Raw genomic sequence first — 26085 nt, 5'->3', positions numbered from 1 at the left:
CTGGTGTGCATTTTTTTAACTATTTTTTTTTAGCGTTTATTTATTATTGAGGGAGAGACACAGAGCATGAGCAGGGGAGGGGTAGAGAGAGGGGGAGACACAGAATCTGAAGTAGGCTCCGGGCCCTGAGCTGTCAGCACAGAGCCCAACGCGGGGCTTGAACTCACAAACTGTGAGATCGTGACCTGAGCCGAAGTCGGTCGCTTAACCAACTGACCCACCCAGGTGCCCTGCTGGTGTGCATTTAATTTGCAGATAACTCTTGAACTTATAAGTCTTGATAACTTATGACAGTATTACTACAGACCACATTTGGACCACAGTATGTAAAATGGTACCTGTCAGAGGCAGGACAGTACGTATTAGAATAATAATCTTTGGGACTCAGCACTGGTCTAGGTTTAATGGTTTTGACTTTTCCTACAGATGCTGGTAGGGTAATCTTATTTAAAAAAAGGTGCTTTGGGGCGCCTGGGTGGCTCAGTCGGTTGAGCGGCCGACTTCGGCTCAGGTCATGATCTCGCGGTCCGTGAGTTCGAGCCCCGCGTCGGGCTCTGTGCTGACGGCTCAGAGCCTGGAGCCTGTTTCAGATTCTGTGTCTCCCTCTCTCTGACCCTCCCCTGTTCATGCTCTGTCTCTCTCTGTCTCAAAAATAAATAAACGTTAAAAAAAAAAAATTAAAAAAAAAATAAAAAAAATAAAAAAAGGTGCTTTTAGTTTAGTCTTAACTCTCATATTTCCCAGTTGATAGGGAAGACATTGGGATATGCTTTCAGTGACTTACAGTTTGAATTCAGTTCCTTGTCTTCTTACCTAACTTCTCCTCTCTTAGAATATATTGTTTAGATAGAATAATGAAAGTTAAAAAATCTTCTTTACCAGGGGTGCCTGAGTGGCTCAGTCGGTTGAGCGTCTAGTTCTTGCTTTCGGCTCAGGTCACGATCTCATAGTTTGTGAGTTCGGGCCCCACGTCAGACTCCATGCCAGCAGTGCAGAGCCTGCTTGGAATTCTCTCTCTCTTTTCCTCTCTCTCTCTCTCTCTCTCTCTCTCTCTCTGCCTTTCTCTCTCTCTCTCAAAATAAATAAATTAATTTAAAAAATCTTCTTTACCAGACATAAACCCCCTTTGGGCATCAAACCTGACCTTGAGGACACACTATTCTTTAGTCAACTGAATACACTACAGAATTCAAGGATTTGGTGGTGGTAGAGTATAAGGATTCAGTTTTACTACAGTTGTATTTTTTTTAAAGTATGTATGTAGAAAAAGGACTGTCAGGAAATACTAAGAAATGATATTAGAATTGTACATGATTTATTTTCTATTTTGTAAAATACTGATGTTAAAATATATAAACTAAAATGATATGGATGGTGTAGTACATTTGTGGATTTCTTACAAACAACCACAGTAGGTGATCTATTCTGACATATGGCAAAGATGGAATATTCTTTTTCATTTAAAGTGTTAAGTAGTGGGAGCACCTGGGTGGCTCAGGTGATTAAGCCTCCTACTTCAGCTCAGGTCATGATCTCATGGTTTGTAAGTTCGAAACCCGTATTGGGCTCTGTGCTGACGGCCTGGAGCCTGCTTTGGATTCTGTGTCTCCCTCTCTCTCTTCCCCTCCCCTACTCACACTCTGTCTCTCTTTCTCTCAAAAGTAAACATTAAGGGAAAAAAAATTTTTTTTTTTAAATAAATAAATAAAGTGTCAGGAAGGGGTGCCTGGGTGACTCAGTTGGTAGAGCCCCTACTCTTGACTTGCACTCAGGTCATGATCTCACAGCTAAGCCCACGTCAAGCTCTACACTGACAGCATGAAGCCTGCTTGGGATTCTCTCTCTCCCCCTCTCTCTGCCCTTCCCTGTGCTCACTGTCTTTCAAAATAAATACACATTAAAAAAATAAAGTGTTAGGAAGACTATGACTTTGAAAGGTACTGTGAGAAAATACTGAGTACAGGTTTCCCCCACTATCCAAAAGCAGATTGTTCATATGAAAACTTTTGTAAGCTGAAATGGTATAAAGCAAAGAAAAAATACCATTAATTTACATGGAAAAGTTTTTGAGCATTGCTAGACCCCAAAAGTAACCTCTCTTAGGCTTTTCTGATGCCTTGGGACACATCTTGCTAATGGAGGCACAAAATAAGTCAAGATGAAGCACAGATGCTCACAAACACAGCTCAGAGGTATGGCAGGGTGATGCTGAGATGCTCAGCGTAGTTGCCTGCCAAGGAGCTGGGCGGGGCCACCCTCGCTGCTCTGGGTGTGTGCTGCCTCTGTAATGGCTCACTGAACACAAACACTAAACACTGTTTAGCTTTTCTGTAAAAAAATCCTCTGTGGATTTCTTTTGGTTAGCGAAACAGGTACTAATGTAGGCCTTTTGCAAAAGTGAAGTGGTATAATGTGAATGTTAGAAAAGCAGAGGAGAAAAGACTTAAGGGAGACCTAGGGAAGATGGCAGTGTAGGAGGACGCTGGGCTCACCACGTCCTGCTGATTGCTTAGATTCCACCCACATCTGCCTAAATAACCCAGAAAACTGCCAGAAGACTAGGAGAACAGACTCTCTGGAGCCAAGCGTAGACAGGAGTCCCACGGAAGAGGGACCCCTCCCACAGGAGACCACCAACAGCAAAGTGAGCTAAGCCTGCCCCTCCCGCCCCTGTGCACCTTGCGGATTCACCCCAGCTAATATGCCAGATCCCATCGAAGCAGCACCACAAGCCTGGCAGTGTGCAAGTAGCCCAGACAGGGGCCACACCACTCCACAGTGAGTCCTGCCCCTGGGAGAGGGGAAGATAAGGTACACACCAGTCTGATTGTGGCCCCAGCGGTGGGCTCAGGGCAGACATTGGGTCTGACTGTGGCCCCGCCCACCAACACAAGTTACTCTGGACAGTACAGGGGAAGTGCCCTGCAGTTTGGAGCCACCCCAGGGACTACCCAAAATGACAAAACAAAGAATTCTCCTCAAAAGAAACTCCAGGAAGTAGCGACAGCTAACGAATTGATCAAAAACAATTTAAGCAATATAATAGAACAAGAATTTAGAATAATAGTCATAAAATTAATTGCTGGGCTTGAAAAAAGTATAGAGGACAGTAGAGAATCTATTGCTACAGAGATCAAATGACTAGGAAATAGTCATGAGGAGCTAAAAACTGCTATAAATGAGGTGCAGAATAAAATGGAGGCGACCACAGCATGGATTGAAGAGGCAGAGGAAAGAATAGGTGAATTAGAAGATAAAATTATGGAAAAAGAGAAAGCTGAGAAAAATAGAGATAAAAAAATCCATGAGTATGAGGGGAGAATTAGAGAACTAAGTGATGCAATCAAACAGAACAATATCCGAATAATACGAATTCCAGAAGAGGAAGAGAGAGAAAGGGGCTGAAGGTGTACTTGAACATATCATAGCTGAGAACTCCACTGATCTGGGGAAGGGAAAAGGCATTGAAATCCAAGAAGCACAGAGAACTCCCTTTAGACATAACTTGAACTGATCTCCTGCATGATATATCATAGTGAAGCTGGCGAAATACAAGGATTAAGAGAAAATTCTGAAAGCAGCTAGGAATAAAAAGCCTTAACTTACAAAGGTAGACACATAAGAGTAGTAGCAGACCTATCTACTGAAACTTGGCAGGCCAGAAAAGAATGGCAGGAAATCTTCAATGTGATGAACAGAAAAAATATGCAGCTGAGAATCCTTTATCCAGCAAGTCTGTCATTCAGAATGGAAGGAGAGATAAAGGTCTTCCCAAACAAACTAAAACTGAAGGAATTCATCACCACTAAACCAGCCCTACAAGAGATCCTAAGGGGGACCCTGTGAGACAAAGTACCAGAGACATCACTACAAGCATGAAACCTACAGACATCACAATGACTCTAAACCCACATCTTTCAGTAAGAACACTGAATGTAAATGGACTAAATGCTCCAACCAAAAGACATAGGGTATCAGAATGGATAAAAAACCAAGACCTATCTATTTGCTGTCTACAAGAGACTTACTTTAGACCTGAGGACACCTTCAGATTGAAAGTGAGGGGATGGAGAACTATCTATCATGCTACTGGAAGTCAAAAGAAAGCTGGAGTAGCCATACTTATATCAGACAAACTAGACTTTAAATTAAAGGCTGTAAGAAGTGATGAAGAAGGGCATTATATAATAATTACAGGGTCTATCCATCATGAAGAGCTAACAATTATAAATGTCTATGTACCAAATACGCACACCCCCAAATACATAAAACAATCACAAATGTAAGCAACCGTATTGATAAGAATGTGGTAATTGCAGGTGACTTTAATACTCCACTTACAACAATGGACAGATCATCTAGACACAGGATCAATAAAGAAACAAGGGCCCTGAATGATACATTGGATCAGATGGACTTGACAGATATATTTAGAACGCCACATCCCAAAGCAACAGAATATACTTTCTTCTCGAGTGCACATGGAACATTCTCCAAGATAGATCACATACTGGGTCACAAAACAGCCCTTCATAAGTATAAAAGAATTGAGATCATACCATGCACACTTTCAGACCACAATGCTGTGAAGCTTGTAAACAACCACAGGAAAAAGTCTGGAAAACCTCCAAAAGCATGGAGGTTAAAGAACACCCTACTAAAGAATGAGTGCATCAACCAGGCAATTAGAGAAGAAATTTAAAAATATATGGAAACAAATGAAAATGAAAATACAACAGTCCAAATGCTTTGGGATGCAGTGAAGGCAGTCGTGAGAGGAAAATACATTGCAATCCAGGCCTATCTCAAGAAACAAGAAAAATCCCAGATACAAAATCTAACAGCACACCTGAAGGAAATAGAAGCAGAACAACAAAGATACCCCAAACCCAGCAGAAGAAGAGAAATAATAAAGATCAGAGCAGAAATAATATAGAATCTAAAAAAATTGTAGAGCAGATCAATGAAACCAAGAGTTGGTTTTTTGAAGAAATAAACAAAATTGATAAACCTCTAGCCAGGCTTCTCAAAAAGAAAAGGGAGATGACCCAAATAGATAAAATCATGAATGAAAATGGAATGATTACAACCAATCCCTCAGAAATACAAGCAATTATCAGGGAAAAATTATATGCCAACAAACTGGACAACCTGGAAGAAATAGACAAATTCCTAAACACTCACATGCTTCCAAAACTCAAACAGGAAGAAATAGAAAGCTTGAACAGACCCATAACCAGCAAAGAAATTGAATCAGTTATCAAAAATCTCCCAACAAATAAGAGTCCAGGACCAGAAGGCTTCCCTGGGGAATTCTACCAGACATTTAAAGCAGAGATAATACCTATCCTTCTCAAGCTGTTCCAAAAAATAGAAAGGGAAGGAAAACTTCCAGACTCATTCTATGAAGCCAGTATTACTTTGATTCCTAAACCAGACAGAGACCCAGTAAAAAAAGAGAACTACAGGCCAATATCCCTGATGAATATGGATGCCAAAATTCTCAATAAGATACTAGCAAATCAAATTCAACAGCATATAAAAAGAATTATTCACCATGATCAAGTGGGATTCATTCCTGGGCTGCAGGGCTGGTTCAACATTCGCAAATCAATCAGTGTGATATATCACATTAATGAAAGAAAAGATAAGAACCATATGATCCTGTCAATCGATGCAGAAAAGGCATTTGGCAAAATTCACCATCCTTTCTTAATAAAAACCCTTGAGAAAGTTGGGATAAAAGGAACATACTTAAACATCATAAAAGCCATTTATGAAAAGCCCACAGCTACTATCATCCTCAATGGGGAAAAACTGAGAGCCTTCCCCCTGAGATCAGGAACATGATAGGGGTGTCCACTCTCACCGCTGTTGTTTAACATAGTGTTGGAAGTTCTAGCATCAGCAATCAGACAACAAGAGGAAATCAAAGGCATCAAAGTTGGCAAAGATGAAGTCAAGCTTTCATTTTTTGCAGATGACATGATATTATACATGGAAAACCCAATAGACTCCACAAAAGTCTACTAGAACACATGAATTCAGCAAAGTCGCAGGATACAAAATCAATGTACAGAAATCAGTTGCATTCTTATACACTAATAATGAAGCAACCGAAAGACAAATAAAGAAACTGATCCCATTCACAATTGCACCAAGAAGCATAAAATACCTAGGAATAACTCTAACCAAAGATGTAAAAGATCTGTATTCTGAAAACTATAGAAAGCTTATGAAGGAAATTAAAGAAGATATAAAGAAATGGAAAAACATTCCGTGCTCATGGATTGGAAGAATAAATATTGGCAAAATGTCAATACTACCCAAAGCTATCTACACATTCAATGCAATCCCAATCAAAATTGCACCAGCATTCTTCTCGAAGCTAGAATAAGCAATCCTAAAATTTGTATGGAACCACAAAAGACCCCAAATAGCCAAAGTAATATTGAAGAAGAAGACCAAAGCAGGAGGCATCACAATCCCAGACGTTAGCCTCTAGTACAAAGCTGTAATCATCAAGACAGCATGGTATTGGCACAAAAACAGACACATAGACCAATGGAATAGAATAGAGACTCCAGAATTGGACCCACAAACATATGGCCAAATAATCTTTGACAAAGCAGGAAAGAATATCCAATGGAAAAAAGAGTCTCTTTAACAAATGGTGCTGGGAGAACTGGACAGCAACATGCAGAAGGATGAAACTAGACCACTTTCTTACACCATTCACGAAAATGAACTCAAAATGGATAAAGGACCTGAATGTGAGACAGGAAACCATCCAAACCCTAGAGGAGAAAGCAGGAAAAGACCTCTCTGACCTCAGCCATAGCAATTTCTTTTTTTTTTTTTTTTTAATTTTTTTTCAACGTTTTTTTATTTATTTTTGGGACAGAGAGAGACAGAGCATGAACGGGGGAGGGGCAGAGAGAGAGGGAGACACAGAATCGGAAACAGGCTCCAGGCTCCGAGCCATCAGCCCAGAGCCTGACGCGGGGCTCGAACTCACGGACCGCGAGATCGTGACCTGGCTGAAGTCGGACGCTTAACCGACTGCGCCACCCAGGCGCCCCAGCCATAGCAATTTCTTACTTGACACATCTCCAAAGTCAAGGGAATTAAAAGCAAAAATGAACTATTGGGACTTCCTCAAGATAAAAAGCATCTGCACTGCAAAGGAAACAACAAAACTAAAAGGCAACCAACGGAATGGGAACAGATATTTGCAAATGACATATTGGACAAAGGGCTAGTATCCAAAATCTATAAAGAGCTCACCAAACTCCACACCCAAAAAACAAATAATCCAGTGAAGAAATGGGCAGAAAACATGAATAGAACTTCTCTAAAGAAGACATCCGGATGGCCAACAGGCACATGAAAAGATGCTCAACGTCGCTCCTCATCAGGGAAATACAAATCAAAACCACACTCAGATACCACCGTACGCCAGTCAGAGTGGCTAAAATGAACAAATCAGGAGACTATAGATGCTGGAGAGGATGTGGAGAAACGGGAACCCTCTTGCACTGTTGGTGGGAATGCAAACTGGTGCAGCCACTCTGGAAAACAGTGTGGAGGTTCCTCAAAAAATTAAAAATAGACCTACCCTATGACCCAGCAATAGCACTGCTAGGAATTTACCCAAGGGATACAGGAGTACTGATGCATAGGGGCACTTGTACCCCAATGTTTATAGCAGCACTTTCAACAATAGCCAAACTATGGAAAGAGCCTAGGTGTCCATCAACTGATGAATCGATAAAGAAATTGTGGTTTATATACACAATGGAATACTACTTGGCAATGAGAAAGAATGAAATATGGCCTTTTGTAGCAACATGGATGGAACTGGAGAGTGTTATGCTAAGTGAAATAAGTCATACAGAGAAAGACAGATACCATATGTTTTCACTCTAATGTGGATCCTGAGAAACTTAACAGAAGACCATGGGGGAGGGGGAAAAAAAGGGGGTTTGAGAAGGAGGGAGCCAAAGCATAAGAGACTCTTAAAAACTGAGAACAATCTGAGGGTTCATGGTTGGTGGGAGGGAGGGGTGGGTGGGGATGGGTATTGAGGAGGGCACCTGTTGGGATGAGCACTGGGTGTTGTATGGAAACCAATTTGACAATAAATTTAATATTAAAAAAAATAAATAAAGACTTAAGGAACATAATGAAAAACAGAAACAAAAACAAACAAAAAAGAAAAAAAGAAAAGCAGAGGATACCTGTTTCCCAAAAATATGGTAAGTTTTCCCCAAAGATAATGATCTCTTAAGACAATGGCATATATCAAGCTGTTCTTTACTTCCAAAAACATCATTATCAGATAATTTTTGTTGAATGTAACTAATAGATTCATACTCATATATGCACATAGCTAATCATAAAATTTAATAATCATAATCCTATATTAGGAAATTTGGGAAGGGACAACTTATTGCACTGAATTAAATATTAAAATTTTTTGTGATTGAATTTTATGAGTTTTAGGTTAAAATGCTATAATTGAAAACTCTTCTTATTTCAAAGGCAGAAGAGGAGAGAAACTATCATATCTTCTATCAGCTTTGTGCTTCAGCAAATTTACCTGAATTTAAAATGCTGCGATTAGGTATGAATATGGGGTTAAATTTATTGTCCTGGTATTGTTTTCTATTAATTCCCAAGTTCATAAACTTATTTGTTAAAAGGGAGATTATCTCATACTGAAATATTTATGAATAAAATGATAACAAGTCTGTAATTGGCTTCACGATAACCTAGGGATGGAGAAGGGGTGAATGACTGTGTAAATGAAGCAAGATTGGCCATGTGTTGATACCTGTTTGAGTATTGAGTTGGAATCGAACTCCAGACTCTGTACACTTATCTGTGCTATCAGTGCCTCTACTTTAGAGTGGACATAAAGGTAGAATTCAAAGCTTTTTCATAGACTGCAAATCTTTTTTTTTCCTTAATTACAGGAAATGCAAATAACTTTCATTACACAAAGCAAGGTGGCAGTCCTGTGATTGAAGGAGTTGATGATACCAAGGAGATGGCACATACCAGGCAGGCCTGCACTTTGCTAGGTAATGTAATTTTATTTTTGAGCTCTTGTGAGCAGTATCTCTCTGATTTAAACAACCTTTGCTTGGAATATTGGCTTTGCTTTGTATTAGGCTGTGAGTGTTGTTGGGAGATTTAACATTCCTTATAAAACATCTTTGGACATCAAATGGGCACAGAGTTTCTTTTTGGGGTGGTGGGAATTATTCTAAAATCAGATTGTAGTAGTGGTTGCACAAGTAATCACTGAATTGCATACTTCAAACCATGAATTTTATGGTATGTAAATTATCCCTCAATAAAGCTGTTTAAAGAACAAATTGGGGGCATTAAAGTAAGTAGGACGAACTGTAATTCTTTAAATTTTCACAAAATCTGAAACCTAAAGCTGAATGTTATGGTTTCCTGAACAAGCTCACATTTTGTAGGGTTTTTGTTTTTGTTTTTCTGGGGTCTTTTGTGGCTGGGAAATGTGGCGAGCTGGTGTAGTGACAAAACGTTGTATTATATGTAGATTATTCTAACATTTTAAAAATGACTGAGATGTCACTGTCTTGTTTCTGAGATTTAAAAAATGAGGTCTACATGTGAGTAAATTAATCTTTAGAACTCTAATGTACAGCTTTAAGTGGTGGATTATTTATTTTAAAGACCTCAGAATAACTAAATCACGTGTTGGTATTTTGAGGAATACCATGAGGTGAGCTAATTGATTTAAAAGCGTTGTTAATCAGAGTATGGTACAGAACCATAGTGAAGCTTTCAAAAATTCAGAAACTCAAACCTTATCTCAGACCTACTGAATCCGAATCTGTATGTTAACAAGATCCATTGGTGATTCATATGCATATTAAAGTTTGAAAAATACCGCTTTACTTCTAGGGCTGAATATATTTGTAAATAGAAAATGGCAAATTAATAAAAGCCATAATGTAGGTGTTAATGAAAGCATTCATTATGAGATCAACTCTCAATTACCTCGTATATGATTGTATACTTGGAAATAATTTTACTACTTTTACTTCCATATAATTATACCTAATGTTTAGGAAATTCTTACCTTATTGAAGAATGAAGCCAGATCAGATAAAAAGCCAAGGGCTGTAACAGCTGTCTCATCCTGTCTCCTCCTTCATTTCCTGCTCTAATGCTGCATTTGGATATTCTCTTATCAGGCTGGGAGACAGCACCAACCTGAACACTTCTAATCTTGGGATTTCTTTGACTTATACTTGGTCTGTAGTTAGAAGTAATTAAATAATATGAATCAAAACAGCCTTATTGGGCTGCAAATTGCATTTGGAGTAGAAAAGATAATAATGTTAATAAAATACTTAATTCCAGTGTATGATGGTGATAATTTGTTTAGCATTTACCACGTGTCCCATAGTGTGTTAAGTTTACTACATGACTGCTTGAATTTTCTCATTTAATGTTCACAGACACCCTTTGAGATACTCACTACTATTCCCATATCTCAAATGAGAAAACAGAAACATAGAAGGGTGATAGTACCTGCCCATGTGAGATGGCAGGTCAGGAGCAAAGCCAGGCCTTGAGCCCAGTCGTTGCTCCACAGCCTGTGCTCTCAGCCATGCTGCTGAACTGTGTTACGTGTTAATGTCAGTAAAGGTGAAAGTGTTGTTAATGACGACATGTTACTATCTGCACATCTGGCAATATTCAAGAGTTAAAAATGGGCTTAAAATTGTCTGTTGTAATGGTTTGTAATCACTTATTCATTTACTCTGCTGTTTCAGGAATTAGTGAGTCTTATCAGATGGGAATTTTCCGAATACTTGCTGGCATCCTTCACTTAGGCAATGTTGCATTTACATCTCGGGATTCAGACAGCTGCACAATACCTGTAAGTTCAGAATATGCTTAGTGTGGTAGCGGTTTATTTGTGTTTCAGTTTTGTTGATTCTTTATGGAAGCAGTATATTTGAAGTATCTCTATTAATATTATCAGAGAGATAATTATTAGAAGGATAAATTACATCAAGTAGAATCTGGAACTGAAAATAAAGAAATATGGATGCTAATCCCTGGTGCACAGTGATTGTGTGTGTTAGGGATAGGAGAAGAGAGAACTTGGATACATTTCTGGTCCATATGAACAGAAGTGGGAAGTATTAGATGTGAAAGTTGGATTGGGGCCATCTAGAGAGAAGGGTTTATTTGGCCTATGGCACAAGTACCAATAATTGAAAATTTTGTGTCTTCAGCTGTGGAATTGTAATACGGTTTAAAAGTTATTGAGGAAACTATTAGTAGTAGTTACTCCTGGGAAAATGAACTAGATGGCTGGGGGATAGGGTGTCTTCACGAGGATTTGCATATTCTTCCCCACATAGTGATAATTGCATCTGAGAATTAAAACCCAATTCCATATGTGAAAACACTTGTTTAAATTGTAACAAAATCTGACAGTCTGATTATCCTCATTGGGCATTTATGATTTGTAGTATTTGCTGATCACCACCATCAAATCTTTCTCTCTCTCTCTCTCTCTCTCACACACACACACACACACACACACTATATTTTTAGGTGTTTTTTAATTTTATTAAAATGGAGGGAGTTTTGATATAATTAATTCTTATTTCATCCTGCTTTCTCAAGATTGTGATAGGAAACAATGTTAAGATTTATGTTTCACTGTTTAGATACCCAAGTTGATATTAGCAAAACTATGTGTAAATTAATTCATGTGATTTAGACTTTAGTTTTGAAATATATGTTTCAGTGTCTCTGCCTGGATCTAATCCCAGCTTTACTGTTTACTCACACTAGGTTTTTTGGTGAGTTACTTAGCTTCTCTGAGCCGTCGTTGCCTCATCTGTAAAATGAGACATTCTTTTCCAGCGGTTTTTGACTAGGTACTCTGATTGATCTTCATACTGGATAAATTATGTGCATATTTTTTAAAGATTTCATTTTTAAGTGGTCTCTACACCCAGTGTGGGGCTTGAACTTACAACCCCTAGCCAGATCAGGGATTTCATGCTCCATTGACTAAGCCAGCCAGGATAAATTATATATTTTTTAAAAATTTAGTAAATATGTAAAAACTACTCAGATGTCAGAAATTAAGTGAAAATAGGAACTATGAGAAAGGAGAACCCTGAAGTTAGGACTCGCCATAAGGTATTTGCTGAACCCAGGGACCTTGAGCTTTTGTTTTCGTAGCCAAGTTGAGTTCAGAAGACAAAACACAAAGACTAGGACTCATATAAACAGGGGAACTCCTGCCTAAAGCTGAGACCCTAAATGAGAAACTAGTAATAAGCTTGCCCACCACCTATTCCAAGAGTACAAAGAAAAGGTAACTGGTTTGAGCAAGCCTTGGTGCTAAGTGAAGGAGGAGAAATAGTTCCCTAAAGATTTGCAACAATGAACTGACCCTCACACTTCCTCCCAGACTGATTTTGTAATTCCTAGATGGTTCCAGAAAGCTAAATACAGAAAACTTAGCTTAAATTGGTCCTGGACTGATGGTGCCTTAGATGGCTGACAGAAGCACATGCAAGTCTACTTTGGATGATCCACCTTCAAACCAGGCCTCAGTGGAGTCCCCTGAGAAAAGTTACAAGAAATACTGGCTCACAGTCAAAAATCACAAATTCCACAAGGAAACAAAATAGAAGGAGCTAGGTGAAACAACAGATAAGAGTCAGACCTATTTGGAATGCCGAAAGTAATTAATAGCAAATTTGACACAACTGAGGAGAGAACTGATGAGCTAGAAGAGAGATGTAAAGAAATTTTCCAGGATGCATGACAGGACTCAGAGATGGAGCGCTTAAAACAGGAGAGATGAAGGATAGAGTATTAAAATCTAATTTTAATCCAATGAGAGTTCCTAGAGGAAAAAAGAAGAATGAGGCAGATATAATACTTGAAGAGATAATTACTAATAAGTTTCAGAAATTGTGAAAATAACACTAAGCCTCAGATTTGGAAAGTCTAAAAAAATCAGACTTAGAATAAATAAATCAGAATAAATAAAAAGAAAGTCATCCCTAGGCTCTCTATAATGATACCAAAGGCAGAGAGAAAAATTTTTTCTTTTTAAATTTTTCGGTGTTTATTTCTTTTTGAGAGAGAGAGAGAGAGAGAGAGAGAGAGACAGCACAAGTGGAGGAGGGGCAGAGAGAGAGAGGGAGTAAGAATCCGAAGCAGACTCCAGGGTCAGAGCTGTCAGCACAGAGCCCCATGTGGGGATCGAACCCATGAACTGTGAGATCATGACCTGAGCCAAAGTCGGACCCTTAACCGACTGAGCCACCCAGGTGCCCCAAGAAAAATCTTAAAATAGGAAGAGATAAGACATACTACTTTTGAAGAAATAGCAGTTAAACCCATAGCTCACTTCTTAACTAGAGCAGTAAGAGCCAGAAAACAGTCTTCAGTGTTCTGGAGTAACTATTAACTTAATTTGCGTATCCAGTAAAAATATCTTTCCAGGATGATGGAAAAAAGGAAGTATTTTCAGACAAATAGAAATTGGGAGATTTTGTCACCAACAGGGTATTCACTAAAGGAAATATTGAAGGATGTGGTTTAAGCAGAAGGAAAGTGATCCCAAGTAGAAGATCTAAAGTCAGAGAATAAATAATGGATCAATAAACTAGAAAAGCATGTGCAAATGTAGGTAAAATTTCATTAATTAAACAGTAATAATAATGAATAGTGTATTGGGCTGGAAAAGACAGAACTCCCCACAAAATACTTAATAGTTACAAAGGGAATGATAGCTCTCTTTACAGTGGAGAAACTTGGCAGACATTTCCTTAATCTCCTGACCACAGTTGACAAGACCAGTAATGAGACCAAACAACATCATTTAACTTATTTTTTATTCTTTTTGTTGTTGTTGTCATTTGCTTTTAAAAATCCTCTAAAGGTATTTCTTTATTTCTCTGGTTTGTAGTTTATAGTGAACATGTTTTTAAGTTTTTTATCTTAATTCCAGTATAGTTAACATACAGTTTTATATTAGTTTCAGGTATACAATATAGTGAACACCTTCAACACCTCCATATGACGCCTAGTGCTCATCACAAGTTGCACTCCTTAACTCCCATCACTTATTTCACCCATCCCCCCATCCACCTCCCCTCTGATAATCTGTTTGTTCTGGCTTGTTTCTGTCTCTCTTTTTTACCTTTATTTGTTGTTTCTTAAATTCCACATAGGAGTAAAATCATGTGGTATTTGTCTTTTTCTGACTGACTTATTTTGCTTAGTGTTATACTCTGTAGCTCCATCCATGTTGTTGCAAATTGCAAGATTTCATTCATTTTCATGGCTGAGTAATATTGTGTGTGTGTGTGTGTGTGTGTGTGTGTGTGTGTGTGTGTGGCACATGTTCCTTATCCGTTCATTAGTTGATGGACACTTGGGCTGTTTGCATAGTTTTGGTATTGTAAATAATACTGCAGTAAACATAGAGGTGCATGTATCCCTTCAAATTAGTGTTTTTGTATTTTTTGGTAAATAGTAGTGCAATTGCTTGATCATAGGGTAGTTCTATTTTTAACTATTGAGGAACCTCAGTACTGTCTTCCACAGTGGCTGCACCAGTTTGCATTCCTACCAGCAATGCATAAGTGTTCATTTTTCTCCACATCCTTGCCAACACTTGTTGTTTCTTCTGTTTTTGATTTATAGCCATTCTGACAGGTATGAGGTGATATCTCATTATAGTTTTGATTTGCATTTCCCTACTGATGAGTGATAATGAGCATCTTTTCATGTGCCTATTGGCCATCTGGATGTCTTCTTTGGAAAAATGTCTGTTCAGTATCACATAACTTCTGATATGGTGCACTGAGAGGGTAACATCACTTCTCTGGTATTCCTGCCAAGAAGGCATGACCCAAATCTAATCATGAGGCAGCATCATACAGACCCACATTGAGGGATATACTATTCAAAAATGTCAAGGTCACAAATGAAAGACAAAAAAAAGAACAAAGTCCTGTTCAGATTAAAGAGGCTAATGAAACGTGGCAACCAAATTCAGTGTATGAACTTAAACTGGATCTTAGACTATAAAAATATCTTCCCCACCCTTGCATAGAGATTGATTAGATCAATCAGGGAGGAATGAATTAGATCTATAGGTTAGATAATAGGGTTCCATCATTGCTAATTTTCAAATTTTTTTCATGATACCATAGTTATATAAGATAATATCTTTGGTTTTTAGGAAATGCATACTGAAATATTTAGTACTAAAATAGCATCATGTTTGCAACTTGCTCTCAAAGGTTCTGAAAAATTAATGTATATGTACATGTATATGAGAGAGGATGATACAAATGTGGTAAAATGTTACTGTTTAGGGAATCTGGGTGAAGGTAATTCTTCCTACCACTGGTAACTTTCCTGTTAGTCTAAAATTAGTTCAGAACAGGGGGATGGGCACTGAGGAGGGCACTTCTTGGGATGAGCACTGGGTGTTGTATGGAAACCAATTTGACAATAAATTATATTAGAAAAATAAAAAATAAAACCAGGAATCCAGGAATAAAATAAATAAATAAAAATAAATAAAACCAGTTCAGAACAAAAAGTTAAAAAAATAAAATGAATCACCAGCCCCTGCTCCCCTCAGAAACCTACAACTAGAGTGCTAGATAACAATAACTGGTTTAAGAATTCAGCTATATACTTTTGAAATGAGCATTCCTAAAACATAAAGGTCCAGAAAGTTTGAAAATTAAAAGTTTAGTAAAGACACGCCATAATAACTAGGGAAAAATGGCAGAGCCTGTATCAATATTGGACAAAATAGACTTTGTCCAAAAGCACTAGAGATAGAGTACTATGTAATGATAGAGATTTTATTCAACAGGAAGATGTAATGGTTCCAAACTTACATGTACTTAAAGGCACAGCCTTAAAATATGTAAAGCAAAAATCAACAGAAATCACAAGATGAAATAGACATATCTATCATAGTGATAGATTTTTGACTTCTCTCAATTATTAGAGAAGAGACAGATGAAGAAGGCCAAAAATTAGTAAAGTTACAGAAAATTTGAACAAAGCAGTTTATAGCCTTGATCTAATATTATGGTATAGAATATGTTTAGATAGTACTGATCCAATTCTAAATGTCAAATCATTCATATTTATATGAATGAAATTAGCTGCTTAGTTAAGGGGGTTGTAGCATGCTGTTGGTAATGGTGCTAATTTGTATATGAATTGATGGCTTGGGAGGAGGGAGATGAAAGATGGAAAGGACTGCTTCAGTGGGAAGGGTCAGGAGGTGAGGGTGTCAGGACACCCAGGTTCTTTTTTTTTTTTTTTTTTCAATATATGAAGTTTATTGTCAAATTGGTTTCCATATGGCACCTAGTGCTCATCCCAAAAGGTGCCCTCCTCAATACCCATCACCCACGCACCCCTCCCTCCCACCCCCCATCAACCCTCAGTTTGTTCTCAGTTTTTAAGAGTCTCTTATGCTTTGGCTCTCTTCCACTCTAACCTCTTTTTTTTTTTTTTTCCTTCCACTCCCCCATGGGTTTCTGTTAAGTTTCTCAGGATCCATATAAGAGTGAAACCATATGGTATCTGTCTTTCTCTGTATGGCTTATTTCACTTAGCATAACACTCTCCAGTTCCATCCATGTTGCTACAAAGGGCCATATTTCATTCTTTCTCATTGCCACATAGTACTCCATTGTGTATATAAACCACAATTTCTTTATCCATTCATCAGTTGATGGACATTTAGGCTCTTTCCATAATTTGGGTATTGTTGAGAGTGCTGCTATAAACATTGGGGTACAAGTGCCCCTATGCATCAGTACTCCTGTATCCCTTGGGTAAATTCCTAGCAGTGCTATTGCTGGGTCATAGGGTAGGTCTATTTTTAATTTTTTGAGGAATCTCCACACTGTTTTCCAGAGTGGCTGCACCAGTTTGCATTCCCACCAACAGTGCAAGAGGGTTTAGGACACCCAGGTTCTAATAACAACCCTGTTATAAATTGGCCACGCGATGTTTGACAAGCTGTCCTCTTGGATTTCAGTTAAAAGATAGCAATGTTCATCCTGCCTATTCTCCGAGAATGTCATCAGATTCAGTTGAAACATGCTAGTGAAGATGTTAAAAAATATAATGCACTCATAAGGATTAAATTAAACAAGTATTTATTGAATGTCTACTCAATGCAAGGCCTACAGAAGACATTGTAGGGGATAGGGATATGTAAGTCATTAAAGAGATTTCCGTCTGAGAAGTCATGCATGTTACCTGTTTCAAACCCTTCAATAGTTTCCCTTTGCTTTCAGGATAAAGACCAGCCATGGTGTAGCCTCTGCCTGTCTCTCTGGTTTCAACTCAGACATTTTCTCCCTCATTCAGCTTCAGTCTCTCATACTGCTGGTTTCTCTCCAACCACAGGATTTGTATACCAGCTGTTCCCTCAGCTTGGAGACCCTTTCTTCACCCTTTCACTGAGTCACTGCCTTCCTTCCCATCCTTCAGATCTCAACTCTGTTTCTCAAGGCAACGGGCCCCTGCCTCTTGAATAGGGCATGCTCTTTTTACATGGAATCATAGTATAGTGCCCTTGTTCTTTGCAGTGATTTTATGTTTTAGGGAGCAATCATTTGATTGATATCCATATCCCTTAGTGACTGACAATAGGGGCCATGTCTGGTTTTATTTACTGGCATATCGTCGGCACTCAGTAAATATTTGTTGACAGGCTGACAGATCTTCTGATCAACTGACTGAATGAAGGTGCCTGAAGACAGTTACAAACAAATGCTGTGAAGAGACAAAGGAAGAGATAGTTTGTGAAATGAGCCCTAAAATAGACTATAAAATGCTGCCTAGATGCTGGTTTGATTGATGATTGTGATTATCACTGATCAGCTTCAAGTGATCTGGACATTCATAACAAAGAAGTTGCTGGGGTTTTTTTTTGTTTTTGTGGTTCTTTTTTGTTTGTTTTTTGTTTTGTTTTGTTTTACCTCATTTTAGTGTTTTCTAGTAAATTCTATTGGAAATAACCCACTCTCTTTTGTCAGCCCAAGCATGAACCTCTCAGCATCTTCTGTGACCTTATGGGTGTGGACTATGAAGAGATGTGTCACTGGCTCTGCCATCGGAAACTGGCTACCACCACGGAGACATACATCAAACCCATATCCAAGCTGCAGGCCACAAATGCCCGTGATGCTTTGGCCAAGCACATTTATGCCAAGCTCTTTAACTGGATTGTAGATCATGTCAATCAAGCCCTCCATTCTGCTGTCAAACAGCATTCTTTTATTGGAGTGCTGGACATATATGGGTAAGTATATTTGGCTTAGCGGTCTGCCACAGACATTTTTTTCTAGAGATTACCTAGTAACTCTAAGTGGCTATTAGATTCTGTCTCCTACTGGTAAGGAGAAAAGAACATTAGAAGAGCATTTCTAAAAATCTTATTTCATTTGGTAATTTGCCTTCTCTGAGTAACATCTTTTAACTGTTAAAACCTTTCCTGTATACTTGTGCTTTTTGATGCCTAATATTTTTATTATCTTGTGTAGTTTTGCAAAAGAAGCTATGAGATCTCTATTCCCATTTCCCCTTTCTTATGTGAGTGTGAATCTGTAAAGTGACAGGAGCAATTGCTTTGTCGTAATTCTGATTGTTCCCCCACTTGGGGATGAATTAGCCCTCAAAAACTCAAACTGTTGAACACCTCTGCATGCTGGACCCTTTAAAAAAAAGTCTCTCTCCTACATGGCTGATGCCTGTCTGCTGGGTACAGAGTCCATATTACTGACTTATAGATCTTTATCTTCACTGATGTGGAAAGAAAGTTTTACAATGTTAGAAAATTTCCCATTTCTTTCTTGCTAATGTGTATATTTTAAATAGTTTAAAAAACTATTTGTTTCTTTTTCTCTCTTCACACAATATTTTTGGTTTTACAGATTTGAAACATTTGAAATAAATAGTTTTGAACAGTTTTGCATAAATTATGCAAATGAAAAACTACAGCAACAATTCAATATGGTAAGAATTTTCTTTTTTAACTAATATTCTACTATAAATTATTCTTTTGAATTTTACTCTGTCTTTAAAGTCTGGTTTCTGAAGTGAAGTTGTAAATTACAATTATTATCTGGGGTTTAGAACAGCTGAGCTGATGAGGAACTTATGATTAATAAGTAAGTGCAACACCAGAAATATGTTTATGGCCCAGATAGGATTCAAGGTAATCTTTATATTATAGTCTGAGTATAGTGAAAATTTGGTCAAAATAAATTGAGTGAGGTATGCAGGAAGTATGTTAGGTAGTAACATAGGCAGTATGAAGTTCTGAGCCCAGGATATCCTTCAGTGTGTTGTTCCTATGGAGTTAGGACTATCTTAACTCTTACTTGCTGTATCAGCAAAATGCCAGAATAAAAAATCAAAATACATTCTCTTTTGTACGTATTTTTTTACATATGCTGTTTTACATATTCTCTTCAGCAGTCTGAGACATTCACCAGGACAATGGCAATGGGAATATTTTGAGAGAGGCTCTTGTGGAGTAGTAATGTCAAATATCTTCAAGCATTATCATGGTATTGGGGGATTTCAAGGTATTTAAAAATGAGGGACGGTAGATTATAATAGTGAAGAGCAAAAAGTAGACCCCCAAAAGTAAACTGCTTGCATTGGAATCCCATTCTCTGTTGATTACTCAAGGGACCTTGGGCAGGTTAATTGACCTTCCTGGGCCTTAGTCTTATCATATATATAATGGGGATGATGATCATACTTACTATCATGGTTGTATAGATTAAATGAATTAGAATATGTAAAGTGCTAAGCAGATGCAAGGCACAGTTCTAAGAGCAAGATTAGGGATAGTTATTAGTACTGATGAAAGAGGATATTAAAAATGAGCCACCTATAGACATTGAAGATGGGAAAGAAGAGAGCTGAATGACAGGACAAGAGCCTTTAGTATCCTTATCTTATAAAAGAGGTCAAGTGGTATGGTCTATAGTTGATGAGGACAAAAAATAGAAGTTTAAAGGTATTATTTTAAATTATAAAATTAATAAAAATCAAAAGAAGATCTAAAGGTAGTAATATTTGGAGGACAGGAGAGGAGCAGTGGAGAGGTGATATATATGAATGTAGCCTCATTTGTCTCATCAAGAGATCAGTAGATGATTTTTCCAATGAATAAATAAAAAAATAGCAGATAAACATATTCTTTAGAGGTTAAGTACCAGAAGAAACAGCTAAGGTGTTGTCGAGTCACTCGATTCTTGTGCCAGATGCACCAGAGAATTAGAGACCTGAGACCAGAATGGGGAGGTAGAGTTTATTGAGTAGATAAGTACAGTACACTTTGAAGAGAGAAAGTGGGCCACTGCCAGAGCAACAGTAGCAATGGCCCTGACAAGCTCCAGCTGCATCCTTTTAAGTCTGCCTTGTGTACATGTAAATTTGACTTTGACGTTTTTGATGGACAACTGGTGGTTTATATAACATTCTGGCATCTGCGCATGTGTCTACCCATGATGCCTTCTAATTTTTTCTGTATTATATATTTATTAGTTTCCAATGGGCTTTGTTGTGACTTTGTGTAACCTAAGGGCAAGTTGCATCTTTTGTGTGCATGCTCCATTCTTGAAAGTCCCCTTATGGCTTTTGAGCCCGCTCTGTGGCTAGGACTTTCCTGTTCTGTTACCCCTTAGAGGTGGCTCTGAAGGTAGCTCTTAACCCTCTCACGTGGCTCTGAGCCTGTGGCTAGCATCTGCTATATTTCTTCTCACTCATGCCTGCCTAACTGCTTAACAAAAGGAGTTAAAAATGGTTTTCTCCAGAGAGTGAGACTGAGTTGGGGAGGGATGGGACAAGGGATTGTTGCTTGTTATCGCCAAACCTTTAGAATGTTTGATTTTTTAAAAAAATAGTGCATATGCTCTGATAAAAATTTGGACCATCTTTATTTAGCAAATTAAGCTACTTGGCACAAGGAAATAATGCAGAAGTGATCTTCAAACCTTAGGCTATGACTATTTCCATAAGAATATAATTGGTGTGTTTTTCATCTCTGCATAAGGATCATTAATAAAAACCTATCAGAGACTAATTATTCTGAGTTTCTTCATACTTTGTTTTGTTTTGTTTTGTTTTTTTAGTTTCTTAATACTTTAATCAGAGCCACAGCCTCTGCTCTTTCCTAGTATGTTTTGGCACAACGTGACTAGAAATACAAAGAACCAACACCGGCCTTCATTAGGGACTGGCTAGTTTGTCTATTTCTCAAGGATGACCTCTCTCTGCATGTGTGTTTCTGATTCTCTTGTTTCTCTTTCTCTTTCCCTCTGTCTCTATTGATCTGTTTCTCCTTCTTCTCTCTCTGTTTCTCTCCCTCTCTCTCTCTCTCTCTCTCTCATACACACACACACACACCCCATACTGCATCTTAGCTTCTCTCTGCACAGCTGCTCCACTCCCTCTTACTATCAGATGGCATATTCTTCCCTTCTGTTCTGTATATATTTCCTCCCCACTTACTTCAAGCTTCCTGTGAATCCACCAGTGGTTGTATTGCTCCTCTCATCCTCTTAACTCGCTTAGTTCCCATTCATCTTGACTTCTTTCAGCCTCAGCTTACACTGTTAATTGCCTGCTTCCCAATTCTTAACAGCTGAGGAAGAGATTCTGATTAACTTTGTTCATTTCTTCTTCAGAGATCTCTAGCAATTAACCAGCTGTGACTAGGAACTTGGGGTCTCACAGTGAAGAACTTGTCTGCTTTGGGCCACTCCCTTGGCAGGGATTATGGGTGGGGCACTGGGTGTGAGAAAGACGGTGTTTGGCATGTTTAGTGCTTGGAGGCATTACTTTTTGACCAAGGATCTCTCGCCATGTTGAACCTCATGCCAACATTATCTTTTTGACAACTAAGTATCTAAAATTTTTGAGGCCTCATGGACTTTTCCAAATTAGGCAGAGAGATATGGAAGAGAAACAAGCTCTATTTAAAATCTGGAGCACTGTTTCTGTTGTCATTGTGGAGACTGCATATACATTATTGAATTAAAAAAAGACATGGCTCATTGTTTTGGGAAATATTGGTACCATCAGTCAGGGTATCCTGCTGACACCTGGTGCCCCATTTGCCTTCTCATTCATCAAAAGAACAGAAGAAATTTACTTTCTGATTAACATGACATAAATATTCCTATGGATGTTTGTTTTTTTAATTACTAAAGCCTATTGCAGCTGGTAAATGCTTCAGGTGAGCCAGGAAGGGCATTATAACAAGTACAGAATAAAGTGAAAAAATTCCAGGTGCATAAGGAGAATATGTTTGAGAAATCAGAGTGACACCTAAGTTTCATGGGGTTTGGGGTCCTAGAAAATATGTTGTATGGACATAGCCACAGAGGGCTATTCTTTCCAGAAAAAAACATCAAGATGTACAAGAGAACAAGGGACACAAAAGAGACAAAGGAAAGCAGAAACCCCCAACAACGAATAAGTCAAGGCCATTAACATCTTAGAAAGACTAGAAGTTGTGGGTTGCTGCATTGGGAAGCCTGAAGCAAGAACTGTACCAGTGGTTGGCTTGCCCTTCTGCCTAGACTAACTTAACTACCATTCATCTGCAGAGCTCATGTCACACAGCAGCTTTTCCTCAGGAAAGCATTCCCTCCCCTCTCCTGTGTTCCCCCCCCCCCCCCCCCGTGTCCAAACTAGATGAGGACTCTTGCTCCCTTATTTTGAATTATTTTCCTTTGTAACACTACAGTTTCTGATCCCATGTGATTATTTGATTTCTGTCTGATTTTCCACTAGTCTGCAAACTCTGTGAGGGCAGAACCCGTGTCTACTTTGTTAATGGTGTGTGGTAATTGCACATAGAGAAGGTGGATACTTATTTTTGTCTGACCGAGTGAATGAAGATAAGCAGTGGTGAGGTTGGTGGCCAATGCCTTTAGCGGAAACAGTGGTACCTTGCTACTTGTTGCAGCTGCTTGCAGCAGTGGCTGTAGAATCTAGAAAAGTGAGCTGTAGATTCCCTGATGTGGAAAATAATGGAGGCAGACACAAAAGACTGTTAGCTAATTCTGAGGCACATGAACTTCAATATCACCGTCCCTTAAGAGCATTACTTCCCCATGCTGTAAGCATCGCCCAGTGTGGTTTAGTAGTCTAAGGGGCATCTGCTCTGCATGGTTGTTCAAGCCAGCTACGGCATTGTCAGAAGCACTGTGCAATAATTTGAGGCCAAAAAGTGTATTGTGCAGTGTTGGATGTATACATATAAAAAATAAATTAAAAAGACTGCTACATTTGTCAGCTATTTAACACATCCGCATATCTAGATTTACTTGTTCACCAAGAATTGTTTACAGCTGAAATTTTACTGTCTCTCATTTTTATTTGCTTCTTATTATTGTTCTCTGTGTGTAAATCATGTTTCTCCCATGAAATTATTATTGTTGGAAGCCATGGACTATCTCAAATTGTCAGATTTCCTCTTAAGAGTGTTTTCTATAAATGTTTTTTCTTGACTAACATTATTTATAATGCTTTGGTAATACCAGTTTTTCTTTTTCATTTCAGCATGTCTTCAAATTAGAACAGGAAGAATATATGAAGGAACAAATTCCATGGACACTCATAGATTTTTATGATAATCAGCCTTGCATTAATCTTATAGAATCTAAACTAGGTATTCTAGATTTGCTGGATGAGGAATGCAAGGTAAATATGGTTTTCTGATGTACCCAGTCTATCAGAAGAGGTATGTCTTTGAAGTTAAATGAGTTTAAGCAGAGATTCATTAGTATACCATGAGGTGCCACCGTGGCAAGTGGGGGAGGGGGGTGTCACCCTAGCTTGCATTTTGAAGAGTCACTAGGCCCAAATGGTTCTAACTACAATTGAAACTTGGAGAATTTCCTTTCTCTTTTCAGCTGCTTCTAAGTTGTGTGAAAAATTAACATTAGATATAACTACTACCCAGTGTTAGCCACTTCTGTTTTCAGTATGCTTATATTTGGTATTTTTGTTCAGCGGTATGACATATTTAAAGAAATGCAAGAAACTGTACAAAAGATATTCTGAATAGTCCTAAATATCTGTGATTTAAAAATTGACTGCTTATTCTTTATTACTGATATGGTAGAAAGGGAGTTTTAGCTTTAATATTTATAGACACAATATACTGGGAAAATAATGGATCTCCAGCTTTACTACTAACTGAGTGATCTTAGACAAATAACCTATCCTTTCTCTTAACTCCTCTGTAGTTTGTATGCCATAAGTTACAACTTACCATAGATTGGTTCTCCTAAGCATCCAGATTTCCTACAACATTAAGAATGAATATGATGCTCAGTTTCACTTGAAATTTAAAAAATGCAAATGAAAACAAAAATGGGATGCTTTTTACCCATAAGATAGGCGAGTTTATTTTTTATTTATTTTTTTTTTTAACGTTTATTTATTTCTGAGACAGAGAGAGACAGAGCATGAATGGGGGAGGGTCAGAGAGAGAGGGAGACACAGAATCTGAAACAGGCTCCAGGCTCTGAGCAGTCAGTACAGAGCCCGAGGCGGGGCTCGAACTGACGGGCTGCGAGCTCACTACCTGAGCCGAAGTCAGACACTTAACCGACTGAGCCACCCAGGCGCCCCAAGATAGGCGAGTTTAAATTTGATAATACCTTTCACTTGATAATACCAAATGAGTGTTTATTGCATCTATACTCTTGAGGAAGGGCACGAGTTAATACAACATAGTTTTGAGGAAAGTTGACAATATTTATCAAAACTATAAGCACATGTACCTTTTGACTCAACAGTGGAACTGTTGGGAGTTCACACTATGAGTATGCTTGCAAAAGTATCGAAGGTATATGTGTGAAAGAAGTAATGGTGACCATTTTATAATAAAAAAAAAAGAATAACAACCTGGTGGCCATAAATACAAGAATGCTATCATTAAGAAAAAAATGCAAGGAACTTATAGAATGATCCTATTTGTGTGCATGCCTTTAGTCAGAAAGAAAAAAGTTGGTGCAAATGATGAGAGATCACTCTTCATTTTATACCTTTCTGAATTATATAAATATTTCACTCTGTGCAGCTGTTAAGAACTTAAAAAAAATACATGATATGGGGCACCTGGCAGGCTCAGTCAGTAGAGCACGTGACTCTTGATCTCGGGGTCATGAGTTCAAGCCCCACGTTGGGCGTATAGCTTACTTAAAAAAATATGTGAAATCATAGTAGTTCATCTTTTATTTGTCAGGCTTTTGTTGTGTTAAAAACAGATAGAATATTTATTTGATTATTCCTGGTATAGGCAGATGGAGTTGCCCAAAGATTGGGCTGACTCACCCGTGGGAAGGTCTCAATCAATGCTTTTCATTAGTAATTGATTTTGGCATCTAAATGAAAAATGTGGAAGGAATGAGTTCCTAATTGAATATAAAAGTTGTTGGAAAAGCAAAAAAATGGTCTCTTGGTTAATGCATGAGAAGAATCTCATAACAATATTCACCTTGGCTGTTGTTGGTTTTCTTTCTTCTTAACTCCTCTAAATGTAGATGCCTAAAGGTACAGATGACACTTGGGCCCAAAAATTGTACAACACACATTTGAACAAATGTGCACTCTTTGAAAAGCCCCGTCTGTCAAACAAAGCTTTCATCATCCAACATTTTGCTGACAAAGTAAGGAAGCTTTATTGTCTTTTTTCTTTCTGAATACTTAAGTTCAAAGAGGAAAAAAATCAATAGTCAAGCGATACCAATTTTTTCTTTGCTGAAGTTTGCGTTCTTTAGGACCTTATAGGAAATGTGTTGCTTTGTCAGTTTTCCCTTCCTTCAACCTAGATGGAATTATATCATGAAATAAATATGAGTCTACAATCCTGTATATTTCTGCAAACCAAGAAACTCTGAAAGTTAAAAAATCTTTTCATCATTTATTTCTTGGCTAAACCTGATCTGTGACCTGAACTAACATGAGGTT

At 38.2% G+C, this 26085-nt stretch overlaps 1 protein-coding gene across 5 annotated transcripts in view; it reads left to right on the top strand.

Moving 5' to 3' along the window:
- Window positions 1–26085, top strand: part of MYO5A (myosin VA) — a 188133-nt gene that overhangs the window by 91997 nt on the left and 70051 nt on the right. For all 5 annotated transcript variants that reach the window (XM_049613638.1, XM_049613641.1, XM_049613640.1 and 2 more), the window contains exons 7-13: window positions 8545–8626; window positions 8979–9086; window positions 10824–10930; window positions 18120–18385; window positions 19017–19098; window positions 23668–23808; window positions 25659–25784. In XM_049613638.1, the coding sequence (XP_049469595.1) occupies window positions 8545–8626; window positions 8979–9086; window positions 10824–10930; window positions 18120–18385; window positions 19017–19098; window positions 23668–23808; window positions 25659–25784 (912 nt within the window). The remainder of the gene's footprint in view (window positions 1–8544; window positions 8627–8978; window positions 9087–10823; window positions 10931–18119; window positions 18386–19016; window positions 19099–23667; window positions 23809–25658; window positions 25785–26085) is intronic.

The sequence above is a fragment of the Panthera uncia genome (assembly GCF_023721935.1).
Source record: "Panthera uncia isolate 11264 chromosome B3 unlocalized genomic scaffold, Puncia_PCG_1.0 HiC_scaffold_1, whole genome shotgun sequence".
Taxonomy (NCBI): domain Eukaryota; kingdom Metazoa; phylum Chordata; class Mammalia; order Carnivora; family Felidae; genus Panthera; species Panthera uncia.
This window is presented reverse-complemented; position numbering and strand designations above follow the sequence as displayed.